Here is a 21083-nt window from a genome sequence, read left to right on the forward strand (position 1 = left end):
TAACTAACTTAAAAATAACTTGAATATATCACTAATATGCAATTAAAATGCAATAATGTATAGAACGTGCATGATATGCAAAGACACATAACATATCTAGTTGTAATATTTTAAACGCGAAACAAATTTTTGTATGGATTCTGTTTCTTTAATTGCATTGATAATAAGAATTTTCCTATGTTAGCTTTGATCTTGGTTCTGGACCAACTATGATTCGGGCAGAAAAGCCTGTAACACTTGGAGAGTGGCACACTATAAAACTCCAACGTCACAGAAAGGAGGGAACCATGTTAGTCGATGGTGAAGGCCCTTACAAAGGTATCGCAGATGGCAGAAAACAAGGATTGGATATGAAATCATTATTGTTTGTGGGTGGAGTCCACAGTGGTACCATAATTACCAAATATGCAGAGATCAACAGTGGTTTCGTTGGCTGTATCAGTAGATTGGTAATTGGAGAAAAGGAAGTTGATCTGATTGGTGATCAGACAGATAGCTCTGGGATCACTAACTGTGAAACTTGTGCTGAAAATCCTTGTAACAATGGTGGTGTATGTCAAGAAGCTGCTACAAAGAATGGATACATTTGTCTGTGTCGTGCTGACTACAGTGGCAAGCACTGTGACTATGTTGGACAGCCTTGTTATCCAGGTAAAAATATGTTTTAATTACTTTTTATTTTTTCATTTTTGTCTTTTGTTTTTATATCTGTACAATTGTAATTGTCTATAATTATAGGTGCATGTGGTGAAGGCGATTGCATAAACAAGGAAACGGGCTTCGAATGCTATTGTCCTTACGGAACAACCGGTGCTCGTTGCGAGAATACGATGAAGGTCTATGAACCAGCCTTCCATGACGATAAATCCTATATAGCACACGATACACCTAAAGCTCTTAGACGGTAAGTATCTGAACAGTGCATGATGCATGATTAGAAAAGTTAGCCCAATTTTTTTGCTGCATATGTCCCTTATTTTTTATATTTGTCAGTAAACAATTAGAAAGTTTTTACTTTAGAGTTTCATGTTAAACAATTTATTATATGTATGTTTAAATGTTAATCGATGGATACAAAGACTCTCTAAAGGTTCCTCAGGCGCACTTTAACTTGCCCCCAATAAAAGGAAATCCCTGATCTTAATTGGAACAATGATTTTCAGGCCGAGAATGAACCCAACCAAAAGATACGATCGATTACGAGCACGCAACGCACAAGTTAGAAATCCACGATCAAGGCCACATCACCACAATAAGCTGCACCACACGAAACATTAGTCCTTTTTTCACAACCAAACCCTTTCAATGCACATAATGATAAAAAAGAAAAAAAGAAACGAAGGAAAAGTCATTTATAACTATTAAATGTTTGTAGAGAACGAATCGATTCTTATGTAACTGCTATTTATAGTTAGTCAGCATATTATATATTATATATGTATTATATATATTTTTTTTATGAGAATTTTATTTACAATTAGATTTTTTTGTGTCTGCCTCATACGTGTCATAGATGATTATGTTGAAGCCTGTATAGTGAGTAGTTCCTTGGAATGAACCTCATGGTGCTGTAATATTAGAGTATCAATTAATATACTTACGTTATACTTTTCATATAACAACCTTTTACAGGTCCAAGTAATTATTTTCATAGCAACATTATTTCAGAAACAATTCTTGTCGATAGAGCTCTCTTTTTATTAAGATGCCATTCGATTCGTTGGATCTTGGACCATAAAGGGTTTTTTGTACAGCTTCTTGAATAATACATTTTAACGCATGTTTAACGCGTGTTAGTTATTTTAATTATTGTTTAAAGTAAACCATTAATAAGATCACTACCAAACAAGAAAGGCACTTTACAGTAGTATCAAGAGCTTATTATTGGCATTATTGTGTTGTGGCATTATACGCGATTTGTGTACTAAGCACACACTCAACACATTCACACACACACTTAATATCAGGCACATCTTAAGATGTTTGTACTTATTTTGTAAGAACCTGTTTGATGTATGTGCCATAAGTGGTGTGTTTCTAGGGCCAGAATGACCGTTTATATGTATTTCGACGGGCTTCGAGTGATGCTATAAGTATAAATATATGTCTTGAGATGCAAATAAAAATTGATTTAACAGGATTTTTGTCATTTTGCTGATTACCTGCCTTCGTAATAGTTTATGAACATCAAAGAGGGTAAGTCACGTTTCAAAAGGAAAATTGTGTGTCCCTCCAATGTATTTTCTCCCATTAATTCTAATATTTTCTCCTACTAACAGGAACTAATTTCTACATCTAATGTTAAATCAGGACAATGACTTTAATATTTCCAATGTTATTACAGATTGAAAGTAGCAATGAACTTCAATCCTCTGGACAATCAAGATGGCATACTGATGTATTGTGCTCAAAGTGAAGAGGGACTTGGAGACTTCGTTGCGTTGGTAGTCAAGGATGAACGTGTCGAGTTTCGATACGACATTGGTTCTGGCCTGGCGATCATTAGATCAAACCATGTTCTTCAACCTGGTGTATGGACACATGTCTCCATCAACAGGGACTTCAAGGAGGGGAATTTGACTATAAATGGAGAACCTACAATAGGAGGCAAGTCTCCCGGGACTGCTCGCACCATGACGCTTAATACACTACTCTATATTGGAGGCGTTGATCGCAGAAGAATTATAGTGAACAGAAATGCCGGCGTAGATAGGACTTTTCGTGGTTGCATCAGTGATGTAAGCTCATCATAAACTTTTTCAGAAGATTCTTGATAGAATTATCCAAATAAAACATATTCTATTATATTCTCAGCTTGGAGTGTCTTCGATGAATGTAGACATACTAAAGTCTGCCTTGGATTCAGTAAACATAGATGACTGCAATGTTCTACATCCTAATCAAACCAAGTTGACTACTGTAATCACTATTCCACCATCCACTACGACTCCCTATGATCCGTGTGCCTCCAATCCTTGCATTCATGGAATGTGTCAGAATACTGATTCGTACGACTATTCATGCACCTGTGAATACGGCTACGTGGGAAGAAACTGTGAGAACATTTTGAAGCAATGTGAACTGTTGCTTCCCTGTAGAAATGGAGGCACCTGTACAGACCTCCATGGGTCCTACAAATGCGATTGTCGCTTAGGCTACAATGGACAGAATTGTGAAAAGTGTAAGTATTTCAGAGAATCAATTTTAATACTAAATACAAATATTTATTTTACAATCTTATTAATTTCTCTTTGATTTTCAGTGGCGGAGGTAACTTACGATGTTGCATTCAGAGGGGATGGTTGGTTAGAGTTAGATAAGTCTGTAATGGCCCATGAAGAAGAACGTGAAGTGTTAGGTTTTGAAATTTCAACGAACAAGACCAAAGGACTGATCATGTGGCATGGGCAGACGCCAAATGATCTTAATCTTGATCACTACATGGCTCTTGCTGTGGTTGATGGGTAATTAACAATATTCTTTTTAATTAAACACAATAATTTATGAATTCATTTGCAAGCAATAAGTATTCTATTCCAGTTTTTAGAATAAATATTTTATTTAATCTGCTATTTTCAGTTATGTAGAGTATCAATACAACTTGGGTACAGGACCAGTAGTGATTCGTGTCACTGCACAGAAGGTAGATGATGGAGAACGACACAGAATAATCTTAAAGCGCCAGGGAAGTGATGGAAGCATAGAATTAAATGGAGAACATATGGAGAGCAGTGCTAGCTATGGAACACAGCAAGATTTGAATGCTAGAGGCAGCGTGTACTTAGGTGGAGTGCCAGACTATGCTATGACTTATGGAAAATATCAAGAAGGATTTTCTGGTTGCATTTACACCATGGAGGTGCAAGATTCTGGGGCCATAGACATTGGAGAAAAATCTATAAGGGGAAAGAACGTTTCACCATGCACTAGGTAAATGAAAAAATAATTTTCTGTTAAGAAAACAACATGGAAACTGTATAAAATGATCTGTTAATCTTTCATGCTGCTTAGAGCAAGATGGATACCCTCTTCCTTAGTATTTACCAACGCGGATACGGACATCTTCGACGCGTTTGTTCCTCCACCTCCTGTCAATATAATCCACCCTAAACCAGCGGCAAATTTGGCTGCGTACAGTATCAAAAATTACTCATTGTTAATCCTACTTCAAAATCTGCTCGCCTTCACCATGGATATCCGAGAGCAGAGCGTGCTTTTCACAGTATTATGCATAGACACTATAAATGCGATGAAATGTATATTGAGTTAAGTGTTGTTTAATTGGATTAGGTCTTGTTTAAGTGAATACGTGTCCTTTCAACAATGATTTAATAATGAAGAAACACGTATTCTCTGGTAACTTATGGAATTAATCCAATTTGTAAATTGTTTAACGCTTCGTTAACATTGGGGACAAGGTAAATTATTAACATTTTAACAAGTAAGGATTATTAATGTTTTAATAACCCTTTTTTCTCTTTATTCCTTTTTGTTTTATAGTTATTTGGACGATAGACTTCCAACAAGAGGCGACCTTGGAAAGATATGGAAGTGGTTTATTTAAGTGAAGGGACAATTATATTATTCAGTTTGTAAAGCCTACCACGGCAAATGATATATGTATAAGCAGTTTTATATCTGTACGTGTACAGAATATGTTTCTGACAACATTTTATAACCGAATTAACTACATTTTATACAGTTCTTTGTTTTTATAAAGTACGATAGATTCTTTCCTCATATTAGCCAATCCTATTCCCTTTTTTATTTTTTTTATCTGACAATGCTTTTTTTTCAATTGACTGCCATGTTCAAAGAATGAACGTTGAGGCGACTGCGAATGGATACAATAATATTATATTACGTCATGCATAAGTTTTCACTGCCATTGTCTGAGTTGTTAACTTCCCATAGACTCCCTCTAATCTTTAGCTAAGCAAACACTAAAAATGGCTCCATTAATTCATAATTCTAGTTGTAACGTTACAACAAATTCTCTTTGAATTGAGAATGTTTATCTTCGACATATAGAAAAACATAAGAAATAAGTTGTATTACAAAGTAAAATTTTTATTCCAACATTTATCTGGACCAATGATAGGCCCTATCATTGATTGTTCTATGACTTCTATACAAATTTGTTTTCCTTTCTTTTTATTGAAACACTTTAAACTTCATTATGTGATACTAACAAAGGAAAGTTACTTACAAGTATTTGCATAGTTAAGATACGGTGCTAGTAAAATATGTTGCTAGTTCTAAGGAGATTTGTATTCAATGAAAATGCGACGGAAGTGTGTAAATAATTATAATTAGTCTCTCAAACCTTAGCGTTTTCTTACATTCTGTATAACCGCTATTTCTCAGAGGAAATATTGCATAAAAAAACGAATAGGTAAGGATTAAATGAAAGATTCGACAAACGATACATTTACAGATTACTATTATTTGTTTATTCATGAATTATTACAACGATACATTGTCATTTATTTCCTTTTGTTAGTGCATTTGCCTATTAAACTGTCAATTAAGAAATGCAGATTCTCTCACATGGAAAGTAGTAACAATCATGGGCATTTTCTAGATTTGTATGACAAACAAAATATGATAATATAAATTTTGTGTGACTGAAGTCTAATGCACAACGATAATTCAATTATTTTTCATTTTTCTTTTTTCTATCTATAAATAATACTACATATTCTCTCAGTAAAATTCTCATAATCTAAATTCATTCTTTGGTTTCACAATAATAAAAATATATAGGCCATGAATCATCAAGGCAAGATCGATAATTAACATCAGTATATCAAAAAGCTTTGTCGATACTAAAATATTGTAAATGATTATGTACAGACTTAACGATATTGTAAGTACATTGCTGAAATCTCTAAAACTTTCTTATTATCCAACATCGAACGAATGCTTTCTAAATGTCAATACAAATGTTAGCTACAGCATTATATTTATTATTTTGCATTTCGTATATATATATATTTGTATATATATATATATATATACACGCGCGCGCGCACACACACACACATATATGTAATAAGCATAAATATAAAAAGAAAGTGTATAATCTACCAACTGAAAGTAACCATATAATGAAAGTGTAGTCTATTGTTATATGAATAATTCTTCAAAATGAAATGAGACAATAAATATAATTTTGTTAAGAAAACCTCCCTTAATTATTGCATTGTTGCTTGAGGTACAATAAAAAACATAGTCAGTACAAATAATGTTAAGATTAAACCTGAGGAATTGATACAATTAGAGTGTTTCAGACACATACTGGCTGCTATAAATTCAGCTTGTAACCAGATATATATGGTAGTCCTGTACTAACTTTCTTCTGATATTCTACATAATCCTGCCCAAAGAAATTAAGCAGAGTAATCTCTTCGATTAAAATGCGGTCGTGAAAGAACTTCCAAGATACTCCAGTGTATGCAAGGAAACAAACTGGATTCTGGAGTATTAGCTACAAAGATAAATATAAAACTTGTCTATACTTCAGTAAAATATTATACATATTTAATATGAAAAATTATTACCTGCGTTCCTATAGACCAATAAAACCAGCCCACATAACTAGGATGCCTGCAAATTCTGTAAACTCCATACGTAATCAGTTCGTGACTATCCATCTTTTCACTCTGCACAATATGATTAAAATTATGCTTGGCAGTAAACATTGCCAATTTCCTCAAAACTTCCCCGCAAATGCATAGTACAAGTCCAAAGTATGATATAAAAGAAGATTCTTTCATTGCAGAATAATAATGCCTTTCTATGACAAATTCTATCCAGCTAGAACATGCTGCTACTCCATAAGCTATGCTGTGATTTAGAATAAAGCTGTCGATGGAAAGAGTAGATGGATTTATCCAAGCTATGCTTAGAAATTCTGTGTAATGGAATATTGCCATTATAGTGATATATATTCCGAACATTTGCCATGAAGATGGTGCAACAAAGGACACAATAATCCCAATACCAAAGGCATATCCTAGGAGAACTGCCCTTACAGCAACCTGTTAAATGTAAGTATTCATAAAATAAATTGATGTCTTCATAATAATTCACATAAATGAATCGTTATAATAGTAATATATTTAAAATACCTGATAAGCAAAGTCGCGAAACGCAAGAAGTACAAGTATATTTAAGAATCCATATTGAAATAAATGCGTAAACCAAATGTTGTTAAAATATTCTTGAAAAACATTGAATTCTAACCTTAACAATACTTCTGGTAGGATTGCGATTAAACCAGCGGCAATAAAACAAAAGAAACTAAGCTTTCCATTGTAACACAGCATTTTCTAAGATTTATGTAACTTTATCTTACTTAAATATGTAATTCACCATTTCTATCAAATATTAATCGCAGGTTAGTTTTTAACCTTACTTTAACTATAGATCGCCAACAGAATTAAATCAAATAGCATTCCACAAAGTTTGAAAAAATGGTATTCTTTTAGAATGTAAAAATTTCACAAATTGCGTTTCTCCTTATTTTCAGCATTTAGAAACTAGTAATAAACGATATAAAAAATTGAACTTCATCTTTTATAAACGAATACGTATTCACAGATATTAATATCATAGTTATTAACAAACAAAATATATTTTAGCCAGTTATAACAAATAAAATGAAGTAGATGTGAAACAATAGCATACATTTTTTAAATAATTTGAAGTACATTTATTAACTATAAATTAATACCATTCAATTTTAATTTAATTTTATATAAATCACATTTTTAGTTTTCTCTATTAAAATTAATATTTGTTTCTCTATGTTACAGAAACTTCAATTTTACATCTTCAATAATCTACAATCAACAATCAATGCTACATTATTTAAATAATAATACATGTTCATTGTTATATTATTATATTATATTATTATTTATTGTATTATATTACATATTAGATTATAGTGCAAATAAATTATTATAAACAATATATCATATATGATTACTATCTGCGTTAAATTGAATTTTACATTGTTTAGAAATAATGAATAACAATTTATATATTTAAACAAACTTTTTTATTTATCAAAACCATCACCATATAAATAATAAGTTCTATAAACCACAAATTTAAACAAAAGTTGTAGAGATGAAGTCAAAATAATATTACAAATCGAAAATCAAAGCAATTCGCAAAAAATTTTCCCAGCTTCTCGGTTTTGTATCAGGAGAACATAACATCATAGGAGGTGGCACAAGTTCGGCAATTCTTAGAATATGACGTTATTTTTCGGAATGAAAATTTTATTGCTATTTTATTATTTCCTCGTACATTTATTCATGGAATTTCACGTCATTTTTGGGCGAGGATGTTTTCTCACTAGGAAAGGAAATTTTTTGACAGTTTTTAAATTAAAAACACACTGATTTCCTTGTATTTTTCGATTTATTAAACGTAATTCAGACTATACAGAATGATATAAAGGTAATATATTGTTACTTGTATAATAATGCAATATAATCTAACAAAATAATATAATTTCTCTTATTAATAAGTATAATAAATGAGTTTTCATTGTTCTTCGGATGAAGAATTGCCATGAGCCACTTGAAATTTGGAGATGAAATTCTTTACCTGCAACAGAAGAAATAGGGATTAAATGATTTTCAGCATCAGTATCTTCTTATTGTAAAATTACTTTCTTAGAAGTTAATTCATTTATACAAATACTTGAATATATTATTTGTTTCCACATATAAGAACAGAACACTCGCTTGAAACTTGTTCATTTCCTAAATTTCTGTACGAGAATTGCTCATTAAAATATATATTAAAGATGTACATTATTTAACGAATCAATCTTATGTTTTATATTCATTTCATGCAAAAAAATGCATGAAATTCATAATTAAATTCCTTGGATAGTGGAACATCTACCTTAAATAATATTTACAACGTATAGTCTACTTCAGGATAATATGTCCCGCTCCGATTCACATCTTGCTCAGTGAATTCCTTTATTAACACGATTCAAATTATAGATAACGAAAGATATCATCGCAACGATTAGTGCAGAACTTCTTTTTTTTTTAAGTAAAGGGAAATCTGTCATCATCTTTCATTATGAGCGAACACAAAATTTAGTCTTACAGACCGTACTATGTATTGAATTTAAAAGTGACATTAATACAGGAAACTCTACTATCCACTTCACTAACGTTCGACGTGAGTACGCTCGCCTTACTACTCTTACTACAAACACTACCACAACTATGCCATTACTACCACATAGCAATCTTAAATGAAGTAGTGATGAGTTTAACCTAACAGTTGCTAAGACAATTTCCTGCAAACATATTTTTAGACAACTATATGAAATAAACCAATATTTATTACTATATATTAGTAACTTTTACAGAAGTTGCAAAAAATACTAGTATGCTATTACAGAATTAAGAAAATTTTAATTATATATACAGTTTTAGTAACGTTAAGTTTGGATATTTGACTACAATCTTATTTTAAGAAATAAGGGCAACTTTTGTAAATTTAATGTTTAATCCACTTAATAATGAAATTTTGCCAAAAAGGTTAGTTATGTCTAGATTGCGTTAAAATAACAGGCTATTTTTAGGGTCAACAATTTTTTAAACAATAATTTTAAGTGATATTGTTTCTATTTATTTAAATATGTTTAAAATGAACTGAAATCTGATCTCAACCTAATCTAATTTAATATAATCCTTCTGATAAAGTTTTAACACTAACTTGAAACTGAATAATATATTTTTATTTATTGCTATGAAATAAGGAGAAATTTAAAAATTGGATGCTTTCTTAATAAAAGAATTGCTAAGAAAATTGTTCACAACTCACGAGTAGTACCGTACCTATCACTTAGATTCAGTGAAGCTTGGCTTGAAAGTGTGTCGGTATATATGTGTACTCACAGCTCGTACTACGTCTTCAATGTGCTTTACGGATATTCTTACCTACACCGTGAATGGAGAAATGCACATGTACGGTGGGAATAGCACAAATACAGACCTCTATTCTATTCATTCCTATTCAAGATGGAGAAAAAACAACGTATGTTTTCCGTAAGGTGGTTGTAAACAAGAAAGTTGGCTGAAAAGTAGTATCTTACCCGTAAAGCAACGATTAATCGATAAGAAATGGCGAAATCCGTCTTGAGCTCGGACACATTACCGAAGGCAGGCCGAGTAAACGAAGGTATGTTGCATTTTTTCAACGCCTTCTGTCACTCATTGCAATTACATTAGAATTACTCATTTACCTGGCATTCCTAATAAGCATTCCTTTGACAATATTGTAGTGTGTCGTGAGTGGCTGGTGCACGAAGATGGAGCACTCGCTTATCGTTTACAAGACGAAGAAAGTAAGAATATTACATTATTTGTAAAATATTGTTGATTTTATTGGCTACTATCTTTATTGTACTGTGCCTTATAGTTAGGGAACACTACACAAGCAACAAAGTTCGCAATGCACAAGTTAGAGAGGATTTACCAAGGGCTAAGGTTGAACAGGAACTGGAAGAGCTTAGATATCAATCCTATATTCAACAGCAGTTAGTATTTGAACCTTTGATTGTATTGATTTGTTAAAGTTTATGTCGTATTGAAGTGTTTCTGATTTTAGAGAGGAAAGAGATGCTCTTGTTGCAAAACAGATTGCATTGTCCTTAGAACGAGAGGAGAGACAGAGAGAAAGAGAATTGCAAGAGCAAATGAGGCTGCAATTGAGATTGGACGACGAAGCTGCACAGCTTGAGCTTGAACGACACATTCAAGAAGAGAAAGATGAGGTATTTCAGAAAATATTCTAACAACGTATCTATAGTATTCATTATCATAATTTAATTTTTATCTGTTAAATAAAGGAATTAGCAAGAAAGCTGCAGCAGGAAGAAGAAGAAAATGCTATAGATAATCATGATGGTCCTGTTAATGAACAACTACTGCTAGATCAAAAGATTGCGATGGAAGCACAGGATGCAGAACTTGCACGAATGCTTCAGGAAAAGGAGCGAGCAAAAATAAGGAAAGCGAGACAAAGAGCAAAGCAGAGAAAACTAGAACGGCAGCAACTTCAAGAATTAGAGGAGCAGAATCTTACAGAAAAGCCTCAACGACCTGATAGATTAGAATTGAAAGGCACTCAAGGCAAGACTAGAGTACAACCAACTTTAAATTATCCACAATATCCTGATCCTGAAGAAATACAAACGTTAGATGAGTCTGTTGAAAATATAAGAGAAGTGCAAAACGTAGCTGCAATTATTGATCCTACATACAATGGAAGTATGCACAGAAACACTTCAAGTAGCTCAAGTAGCACAGTAAGTCCTACATATGCATTGCCTACACCTCCACAGGAGCTTATGAACGATGATGTTCCATGTTACATGCCTATACAAGGACAACGAAGAAATCAAATGCAATCCCCGTCCCAAGCTCATGAAGAAAAGCATAAACGTCGTGTAAAAGATGGTTGTAAACAGCAGTAAAAATAGTTTATTAAGTTTCTCTTTATTTTCCGATAGAACATTTTCGATGCCATGAAGAAACGATATAAGTTACTTATCGTAAGTTACGTGTAGAAGCTCATATCATATACATAACTAACTTAAAAATCAATATAGAAATAGAATTAAATTTCTATCTTCCATTTACGAAAAGATATATTTAACGAAAGCAATGTAGAGATAAATGTGCCTTTTGAAAGAGTACGGTGTAAGGGAGTCAACGAATATCGAAAACTGATTAGCATTTAATAACCAGTTACACCGTCCTGAATCTTACATCTGCCTTTATCCATGTACATTTATATCGAACTTGAGAATAATATATTATATAATAATATCAAAGAGATTTTTATGCAAAAAAAAAATGAATAAATAAAAGCAGTGAAGTAGACAATCACACTAAGATTAAAAAGAAAAGATTCAGCTATTATATTTAATTGTATCAAATAAGAAAATAATGATGTACAAATATTGACCATTTAGACTGAATATCAAATGATCTACTTGAAACAGATTTTAATCGAATTACATAAATACTGCTCTCTAAATTTAATGTAGATTTAACATATGCATAAATTTTCCTTGCTTCCTTCTTAAAGCAATGTGTCTTTTTTTTTTAATTATTTAAGATGCAGAACCAATAATATATATGTATTTACTGCCAAAGAGGACATTTATAACGTTCATTTTGTACCAGACAAAGTTTAGTATTAGCAACACGAGAATTTCGTTTTTTCTGGAAAAATATTTGAAGCTACGAATGCGTAGTATAAAACAAATGTTTGATAAATTAAATAATTTTGTAAGCTTTACTTTAGGAAATATAAGTTGAATGATCGTGTTACAATTTTTATTAATCTATTATAATGTAGATGCGGCACAATTGTAGTATTATTATTTAATGTCGCTTCAGTATTTAAGTTATAGGTACTTATTTATGGTGATTGGAAATTTATTCGATAGCAATAATATGTATTAATTCTTTTTTACATTTATTGTATGAATACAGCTATACATGGGTATATTAATAAATTATTTACAAAGTTATGGTACACATTTTCATCAAAAACCACCATATAAATATACGTTACGACAATAATTCATTCCATGAACTTATTGCGTTAAAAAAAAAGGGATCAATTTAATGTAACAAATATATTTGCCAAATAAGTATATAAAAGTAAGGAATCTTATGATTTACAGAGATAGAGAGAGAGTTATTTGTTTTTTATAATACATTTCCGAAGTTCCTTGCTAGTTTAATATTCAGAAGATACAGATCAACGAAGATTTCTTTCTATACACCTGTTCACACGCTTTGGAAACTTAATGATACTAATTAGAAAAAAAAACAATTTATTTCATAAGCATGAAAATTCTAATTAAATTGATTAAATAAATTTATAGATTATATAAAATAGTCTTCTAAATAAAACATGTTAATTTTAAAAAATATACACCTCGCAAAGTACCATATTAACATATGTTCCAAGCGTTATGCATCAGATGGGATTACTCATTGATAAAATATAGCTATAACTTTCATTATACTGAATATTATCAAATCGATAGCAAAAGACTGTCCTCTTTTTCTCTGCTTTGTATTTTAGAAACGGATCTTGCTCTGTGATAAACTTTGCATCATTATGATGTAACAAAAGTTTCATTTCACATGGTCCCACATATCATAATCTCTAATCCATCTTTTTTTCTCTCTATGTAATTAAGTCATTCGAAAAACAACTGCATTTTTTTACATATTATCCACTGTACATGGTTGTCGAAAGAAAGTACTGTATATGATCTATCATAGATTATAGATTATAAATCATTTAAAATTGGATAACTGAATATACGATTGTGCAAAAAAAGGTTTTAAAAAATTTCGTAAAATTATATTTAATTTGTTGTACTCTTTGATTTCACGGGTAGTACAAACTTCGTTCTACAGCGGCGTATATGATAACAGTTCGGCTTTTTCACTTCTGCGGTTTTCCGTATATTATTCTGTGTCTCTTCCTCATTCTCTTCCTCCCCCTCATCTTCGCTCAAAGTCGGAATGAAATTATTCAATCTGTATAAAAAATAAAAAAATTTTAATATTGATTCTGTGCTTTTAAAAGGTAATAAAAAAGCATATAATGTATAAGTTCTTAGCTGCTATTAGAAGCATGAGTGAATAAGCTGCAGAGTATTGAGTGTGTAGAAGCGTGTGTAGGTAAGAGAGAAGTAAGCTCATAACAGATTCTAAAAAAGAAATAAATTAATTTAATTGGAAAGTAACCACCTACGATGATCAGAAGCCATAGTTTTCGATCTGGTATGTGGAGGTGAAAACATATATTTTGGAACTTCTCCAATAGCTGCAAATAAAATTTAAAATAATTCTCTTAATAAATTTTCTCGATGAATAAATATTAATTAAATATTGCTAGAATGTACCTTCTTGATCCAATGGTTGATCATTCGTCTTCTCTGGCTGTGAAAAAGAAAACTGATTAGCTGCCTTATCCTTGGTAGTTTGTTTTGTTGATTGCTTTGTTCCTCTTCTTGGTTTTGACGTTGTTTCGTTCGCTTCTCGAGTAGAGGTTTCAGAAACACCACGTTTCCTCTTCTTAGAAACTTTCTGAGAATCGTCTATTGGACTTATGGTTTCTGTCCCTTCTTCCTCCATTATTGTCTCTTCAAAGATTTCCTTGCTACGGGCACTTCTGGTTTTCCTCCTTGTTTCTACTTGAGATAATTCCACGCTTGCTGCTCTTCTCAGTCGAGGATTCCGTGCAGCCTCTTGCCTCTTGTTCGTAGTGGAGACTCTTTCTTTTAATGGTACGCTTAGAATTTCTTCAAGCTCTTCCGGTATTGATTGTATTGAGGATCTACGACTACGTGTGTTTGCAGCTGGTTTGCTTACTGCCTTTTCTACCAAATACTGTCCTTTTACAGATTCTGATGATAGTCCAAACTCCTTTGAGACAATTTCCTTAGCTACGCTGCTAGACCTTCGAGTTGTTCTTACCACGTTGACTGGCTCTTTAGGTACAGAACTACCTCGTCTCCTTGATGACTTAACAATACTAGGCTCTTCCTGATCCTGTTCACTTGTTTGAGATTCCCTTCTTGATCGAATTGAGACTGTATTCGATTTATTTGCTCCTCCTGAGGATTGTTTGGTATTTGAGCTCTTAGTTTCTGTTTGAACCTTTTTCTCACTACTTTCTGGTAGCTCCTTTTGTATTGAGGCAGAACGTCTTAAACTCCTTCTCACTGGAACTTTAGCTTCCTCACTTTTTGCCTCTATGGAAATATCCTTGGCAACAGAAGATGCCCTCCTGCCCCTGATCTTCCTTGGCGACGAAATCCCAGATGATCCATCTGATCCAGAAGAGGCTATCTGCTTCACACTTTCATCTGCAGGTGCTACAGAAGCAATTAATACTTCTTTCACCAACGAACTCGCTCGTCTCGACCGCGGCGTCTTTGCAAGAACCTTGCAAGGTGAATTTAAAGGAGACATATTAGTTTCTTTCGATATGGATGAAGCTCGACGTGATCTGGTCATTCTAGGTGTGATTTCTAGGGATTCAGAGTCTAAATTGGAAGTATTAACAATGTCTTTTGGTTCTATATGATCTGATGAACCTCGAACTGAGTTCCTCCTAGTTCTTCTATGATTAGAATTATTGTTATCAAGTCGAATCGACTTGTCCTTTGTCTCCTGCTCCTCTGCATTTTCTTCCTTCTTCTGGGAAAATCTGGATTGGTCACGTATATTTTCTTCTTTATCCAGATGTGCAGTATTTCTTTGAAGATTATCTAATATTTCTATGCTGGAATCAGATTCATCATCTGTGATATTTGAAGCGTCAAAGATGTTGTCTGTATTCATTGGTACCGTTTTTGAACCTTGTTTTTCTTTACTCTCCGGTTCATCAAGAACTAAGAATACCTCATCGCTATCATGTGAGGATTCATCGTCAGTGATGTCGAATAGTACACCATTTTTAGAACTAACGTGTTTTTCAACATCGTGCTCAAATTCATTCGGTAATTTTTCATGAAATGATCGATGGTGTTGTTCTTTGTTCTCTAAACAACTTACATTATTCGTAGAAAGACTTTTATATTCCTCTTCATCTTCTTCATGATCTTCATTAATATTTTCCAAAACTTTAGAGCTCGAAACATCTTCCTTTAATTTTTTACTGTTACGTAGTTCTAAATGATTTGATTGATCTATATTTTCCGAGGTCTTCTCTCTATTTTCATAAAATGTTTCTGAAACAATGTCCTCTTCGACTTCTGTGGTAATTGATTTCTCCGAACTGTGTCGCGGTTTTTCAGGGCTAGAATCCTTTGTCATAGGTGTTGAGGCTATAAGAGAATTATGATTAGTATTCTCTTGTTTAGGGGTTTTCAAGGAGCGCTGAAGATCACTCTTATCGGACCTTCTTGAAGGAACTTTTATCTCAAAGCTACTATCTGGAGAGAGAACCGCAGGGGAATAACTAGAGGAAGATAAAGTAGATAATCTTTTGGATACCTGCGGCGTGTTCGTTAATGAGCGATTATTCAATATATTGACTGAAGGAACGCTCAAACGAGAATTTGCGGAATTTTCTGTCTTTGAACAATTGGACAAAGACTCATTTATGGATTCTGCAGACGTTTGTAAGTAAGTTCTTCTAAGACTCGGTCTAGGCCGAGCTGTATATACATTTTTGCAAGTATAACTACTATCTGATAAAACTGGACTATCAATCAGACACTTTTCACTTGTCGCTGGACTCACGAACACTTCATCGTTTTGATCAGACATATTAAGTTTAGAAAATTCTTCTTCTCTGCTAACTTCACCATGAGAACAGCTGTTCTTTGACTGACTAATATTGAATCGTATCTGTCTATTAACTTTATGCTCCCTGTCCGACACTGGACTACCTGTGATTTCATCCTGTAGGCTAGCAGCAATTGGAGACGTCGAAGATCTTATAAGCTGCCGAATTTTTAAAATAGAATGCGGAGTTTCAATCGGAATATCCCTATTGGTGGATATTTTCCGTTTTACCAATGGGGTACTAAATGCAGCACTCAAAGCTGCTTCGCTATCATCCAGCAACTTCCTGCGTTTTGTTCTTTCTGGTGTTCTCATACCACTGTTCTCTTCATCATGCATAACCTGTTCCAAAGTACGTTTGTTATTCATTTGTACCATTTTGGGAGACATTACACAATTTATATTGATCCTGTCATTAGATGACTTTAACGCGGCACAAGGGGCAGTGACGAAGGGAACCACAGACTTTTCTGTTCTAACATACGTTTCCTTTGCCTTCCTAATAACTGTTTCATAAATATTTGCAGTTTTTTGACAACTTTTGTTGTGGGTCATAGGTCTGGGATATCTGGACTCTAAATCTGTATCTAGATTACTTTTACCCATGTTCATGGAAAATCGCTTCACTATATTAGGTAAAGTTGCATTGTAGGCATTTAACATATCAAAATGCATGTTCTTTGAAGCAACAGAATTGGACCAAGTAGTAGTGTTTCCACTATTGGCTTCCATATAACGACAACGTTGCAAGTAATACAATAATTTTATGTCTTCAGACTTGGAATCCTCCAGAAACTTGACAAACATTTCCTCTTCTTCAGTATCCAAGGCCAAATGTAAAATATCGCCGAGTTTATTATAATTCTTGCAGGATTGAAAGAAACACATTAGTAGCTGTGTATAATGTGACTGCAGTCTATGATGAAAAGCAGATTGAACCAAACCATGCTCCACTGATAAACTTATTAATGTGCTTTGTTCTTGAAAGGATGACAAAGGAGGTTTCTTTATGCGCAGATACATTAAAGCTAACTTGTGCTGACTGTTCCTTATCAGTGTTTTTAGCACAAGTTTATGATGCCAGTCTTTGACATCAGAATCACTGACTAATTGACCAGTCATCATGTCCAAGAAACCTTGGTAATCCTCATGATCTAGAAGCCAGAATGCTTGGGTAAGTTTTATGAGGCTTGGACTCATCTTGAAAGATGAAGGATATTTGATCAATTGATCAACTCCAGGATAGGAACCCTGTAACAGCATAGCTAAATCCATTAGAAGGTATATAGTGATCTGATGTTTACATTCTATCTCATTTGACTCTGTCTGATCGCAGTCAGTCAAGTAACTCCTCAGTAACGACTGCAAAGAGGGTGGAGGATAATAGCCATTGGTATTCACTTCTCCAGCTTCTCTTTCCCACTGTAAATTCAAGGCAGGACACTCTCGAGCTATCAATTCATCTATGAAAAGCACCTCTTCACTTCCTTCTTTTGCATTATTGTCTTTAATCGATTCTCGTTTTTCTTTGTACAGAGAAAACAATTTTTCGAATGGATATGGAATTTTCAGAGCAAGAGACATTGGTAAAGGACCTTCCTCTAGACATTCTGATTCGGGTAACAAACCCACGTCGTAAAACCATAATAATACTTGGAAGTACATAGATACTCGCTTTAGTGCTCTTCGTTGCTTGATTAAACTGCTTGTTTCAAAAGGTAACTTAGCTACTACATTAGATAAACATTCCAATTGTTGGTAACAAAATCTCAACGTTTTTACTTCGGATTCGCCTATGTTATTACCTGATTGATCAAATAGAGGAATACATAGACGATCAGCAATCATTTTTATGGAAGACGCGCGCTGTATTCCCCACTTTAAGAAACTTGGATACATGTAGGCGGCACTTCCATCTGACCATTCTTTGGCACACTTGATCAAGAAAGTCGCCCAACGTTGCTCCAGACAAAGCGATAATAACATATCCCTCTGAGCGTTATGATCGCTAGAAAATGAAATTTCTGTGTTGAACGGAGTCAAACCAACGGAGAGACACTTGTGAAACATTTCAGAAGGTTGCGTTAGCATGATAGGCCCTGCAAGGGCAATTTCACGAAGTAGTTCAGCTTGGACTCCTCTAGTATACCAAAATGTTAATTTTGACAAACTTAACTCTATCCATTCAAAGAACAAAGAATTTGGGTAAAATAATTCTTCTGATGAGTTTAAACTATTATTAGGAAATTCTTGTAAAGTGCGAGGAATATAGGCACAACTTATTATCTCTTTGCCAGTTATGTTGCAGGCCCTGTGATTTGTATTATAACAGGACAATATACTATTTGGATTCTTGCATTCACTGAGAGTTTGAGGCATTTGTTCCTTGTACCATTGATTCAAATCAAATAATAAAGTTCTATTAGTAGTTGAAATTAGAAGCAAACTGTCTTCACCTTTCCTACATTCTGACTCTGTTTGGTCCAGATTAGTTCCTCTTTCGAACGTAGACAAACTAACCACTCTATCTTTTGAGTCTAATTCAATCTCGAATTTAAGGCTAGGCTCTCCTTCCAGATTAAAATATAAATTAGTTCCTCTGTCACAGTATTTTCGTTGGAACAATAAGGCAAACATTCTCAAGATAGGAGGCATCTTAAATGAATCGTCTTGGAAAACAACCCACAAATAGTAAAAAGGTCTAGGATCATCTGTTGGTTCTAATAATGCTAAATGTGTTATTATCATGGTTTCATCCACGGGTACGCTAATCCATCCCACGGAACCATCATTCTGCCATATTATCACTCTGCCTAGACATCCTGATATTAAACAACCAATTTTCATTGAGCTAATTATAGTATTTGTTAATTTTTCGTCTAGAAAAGAATTCAATTCAAAATTTTCTCTATTAAAACCAATGTGCTTTTCTATACCTACAAATGTAAAAAATGTAATCATGTATATTAAAGTAGGATAAAGAAACAACAAAAACAGAGTGTTGTTTATGTTATACTTACGTTGAGTTAGCAAATTACAAGTCATGTGTTTGCTACTGTTTCTATGAAAAGAGTCTTTAGTTGTTAAGAATTGTATTTCAGCTGGAGAAATTTCATCCATTGTAACAGATAAATCAGGATCCTCCCAAGTAGATCTCTGAAGATCAATCATGAGATGATGAAGATTGCGTAATACTACACAAGCTATACCATCCATTTGCATAAGAATATTGTCTGGTCTTCTGTCATTAAATCCTTCCCAATCTGTTGCACCAGATACAATACAAACTTGTTCTACACCAGCTGGCATCTGTACATAATATATTATATCATGAACATTTCATTCTAAATACCACATAATTTAGGAACTTATCATATTTCAATACCTACTTTAATAGCTCTTAAAACACGAGAGGAAGTACAATCAAAGATACACAATAAACCCACGGAATCTTTAATTCTAGTTGCTTCATTGTCCAAACCAACAAGGAGCAATGGTAGTTCCCCACACTGAGCAGGAAATTGACAAACACAAGTGATTTTCCCTCGGAAGGTCCACGAACTGGTACTTTCACCAGTTTTTGCATTAAGAACTACTAAATGGCAACCATAACTTAGCCAAGCATACGTGGCATCATTTAGAAAACCTCCATAAACACCATCAAGACCATTATATATTTGCGAACCATTTGATGGTCCACTGTCATCTCCTTTTACGTTATTTAAACATTTTGTTATAGAGTGCTGAATATCTACAACACTGCGTATCTACACAAAAATAATATTGTTATTAGATTAAGAGTGATATTGCCTTTTATAATATACAAATAAATATTACAATAACCAAGTAAATATTTTCATAGCATATTTTTAAGAAAATAAAATAGGAAATTCCATTGATATTGTGAATTACCTCACAGCTAACTTCCCCTAGTTCTTTCATATTTTACACAGGATATTAAAATATATGAGATAAGAAAAAATCATTTATAAACTTTCCCACTAAGGTCACCATAAGGTTATGCTGCCGCCAAATTTCAATAATCCTGTTGTGTATTTCCAATGGCAATTGGCACAAGCTTGGATAGCGTACATTCAAAGTATTATCTGACAGAGTATCCGGAAAACGGCGTAATTTAGAAACATACAGAACAAAATGAATATATTACATTTAAATTCGTTTCATCACTCGTGCATTCATTTTAAAACTGTAACTATACAACTGCGAAGTACGTTAAAAAGTATTGCCAATTGCATGCTTTACCAATAGCATTTGAATTTTCATAATTACTATATAGTTCTAAATTTAGTCAGGTGCATGAAAGCATGAAGTATGAAAACGTGCAATTTTCGAAAATTTGATGGATTATTATTTAAAATAATATAAGGTAATGAATTTTTATCGTTTAATGAATTCTAATTGTTCGAAAAACATTATCGCAAAATAATCTGCATTTTAAGATCCAATAAAAGTATGTGTAAAAGAAGGACGATATTTTTTGAAATATTGATTAAAATTAACAAATATTGGAATTTCCTTTGTTAATTGATATTAATATTCCTAATGAATGTATAGTTTTTCCAAATTTTTATATTTAATTTCCATGTATATTAGTCTTATGCATAAACCCTAAATGAACTGTACTTTTGTTTAAATTATTATAATATTCTATATATCGTTATATTAAATTATTATAATAAATTTTCAAAT

At 33.0% G+C, this 21083-nt stretch overlaps 4 protein-coding genes across 7 annotated transcripts in view; 2 read left to right on the forward strand and 2 right to left on the reverse strand.

Annotated features, from left to right (window-relative positions):
- The window catches only part of LOC117242530 (basement membrane-specific heparan sulfate proteoglycan core protein-like), a 187992-nt gene extending 182401 nt beyond the window's left edge, over positions 1–5591 (forward strand). Inside the window, exons 51-58 of one of the 2 annotated variants that reach the window (XM_033509291.1) lie at positions 185–651; positions 739–904; positions 2345–2738; positions 2815–3181; positions 3263–3464; positions 3580–3930; positions 4012–4418; positions 4501–5591. In XM_033509291.1, coding sequence (XP_033365182.1) covers positions 185–651; positions 739–904; positions 2345–2738; positions 2815–3181; positions 3263–3464; positions 3580–3930; positions 4012–4270 — 2206 coding nt within the window. In that variant the 3' untranslated portion in view covers positions 4271–4418; positions 4501–5591. Of the gene's footprint in view, positions 1–184; positions 652–738; positions 905–1163; positions 2141–2344; positions 2739–2814; positions 3182–3262; positions 3465–3579; positions 3931–4011; positions 4419–4500 lie in introns of those variants that run through there. The other variant, XM_033509292.1, reaches the window with a different exon arrangement.
- Positions 5592–6170: 579 nt separating this feature from the next.
- Positions 6171–7598, reverse strand: LOC117242531 (protein-S-isoprenylcysteine O-methyltransferase). Its single transcript, XM_033509293.1, has 3 exons — positions 7134–7598; positions 6564–7043; positions 6171–6490 (listed from the first exon to the last, which is right to left on the reverse strand). The coding sequence occupies exons 1-3, from the start codon at positions 7329–7331 to the stop codon at positions 6308–6310; spliced, it is 861 nt and encodes a 286-aa protein (XP_033365184.1). The 5' UTR covers positions 7332–7598; the 3' UTR covers positions 6171–6307.
- Positions 7599–9939: 2341 nt separating this feature from the next.
- LOC117242466 (coiled-coil domain-containing protein 50) lies at positions 9940–12586 on the forward strand. Of its 2 annotated transcripts, none has more exons than XM_033509157.1 (5): positions 9940–10224; positions 10328–10390; positions 10465–10582; positions 10639–10819; positions 10895–12586. In XM_033509157.1, exons 1-5 carry the CDS (start codon positions 10167–10169, stop codon positions 11519–11521), a joined length of 1047 nt encoding a protein of 348 aa, XP_033365048.1. In that variant the 5' UTR covers positions 9940–10166; the 3' UTR covers positions 11522–12586. The 2 variants fall into 2 exon arrangements, with proteins under 2 accessions (XP_033365048.1, XP_033365049.1); XM_033509158.1 differs by having other exon boundaries at positions 10654–10819.
- On the reverse strand, positions 12513–20624 carry LOC117242462 (protein ELYS). 2 transcript variants are annotated; one of them, XM_033509150.1, is made up of 6 exons: positions 20286–20624; positions 19763–20140; positions 19394–19682; positions 13982–19309; positions 13827–13902; positions 12513–13613 (listed from the first exon to the last, which is right to left on the reverse strand). In XM_033509150.1, the coding sequence occupies exons 1-6, from the start codon at positions 20313–20315 to the stop codon at positions 13439–13441; spliced, it is 6276 nt and encodes a 2091-aa protein (XP_033365041.1). In that variant the 5' UTR covers positions 20316–20624; the 3' UTR covers positions 12513–13438. The 2 variants fall into 2 exon arrangements, with proteins under 2 accessions (XP_033365041.1, XP_033365043.1); XM_033509152.1 differs by having other exon boundaries at positions 13530–13613; positions 13831–13902.
- Between the last annotated feature and the right edge of the window lie 459 nt (positions 20625–21083).

This window comes from Bombus vosnesenskii, unplaced genomic scaffold (assembly GCF_011952255.1).
Source record: "Bombus vosnesenskii isolate JDL3184/JDL3185 unplaced genomic scaffold, Bvos_JDL3184-5_v1.1 scf7180000016274, whole genome shotgun sequence".
Taxonomy (NCBI): domain Eukaryota; kingdom Metazoa; phylum Arthropoda; class Insecta; order Hymenoptera; family Apidae; genus Bombus; species Bombus vosnesenskii.

Excerpts from the sequence above, each read along its gene's own strand:
- LOC117242466 (XM_033509157.1), top strand. The coding sequence starts at position 10,167 with ATGGCGAAATCCGTCTTGAGCTCGGACACATTACCGAAGGCAGGCCGA. Across the intron at positions 10,391-10,464 it reads TCGTTTACAAGACGAAGAAA|TTAGGGAACACTACACAAGC; the intron begins GTAAGAATATTA and ends TGTGCCTTATAG. Across the intron at positions 10,820-10,894 it reads TTCAAGAAGAGAAAGATGAG|GAATTAGCAAGAAAGCTGCA; the intron begins GTATTTCAGAAA and ends TGTTAAATAAAG.
- LOC117242531 (XM_033509293.1), bottom strand. The coding sequence starts at position 7,331 with ATGCTGTGTTACAATGGAAAGCTTAGTTTCTTTTGTTTTATTGCCGCT. Across the intron at positions 7,044-7,133 it reads TTCGCGACTTTGCTTATCAG|GTTGCTGTAAGGGCAGTTCT; the intron begins GTATTTTAAATA and ends TACATTTAACAG. Across the intron at positions 6,491-6,563 it reads ATTGGTCTATAGGAACGCAG|CTAATACTCCAGAATCCAGT; the intron begins GTAATAATTTTT and ends TTATCTTTGTAG.
- LOC117242462 (XM_033509150.1), bottom strand. The coding sequence starts at position 20,315 with ATGAAAGAACTAGGGGAAGTTAGCTGTGAG. Across the intron at positions 20,141-20,285 it reads TAGGGGAAGTTAGCTGTGAG|ATACGCAGTGTTGTAGATAT; the intron begins GTAATTCACAAT and ends ATTTTTGTGTAG. Across the intron at positions 13,614-13,826 it reads ATGGCTTCTGATCATCGTAG|ATTGAATAATTTCATTCCGA; the intron begins GTGGTTACTTTC and ends TTTTTTATACAG.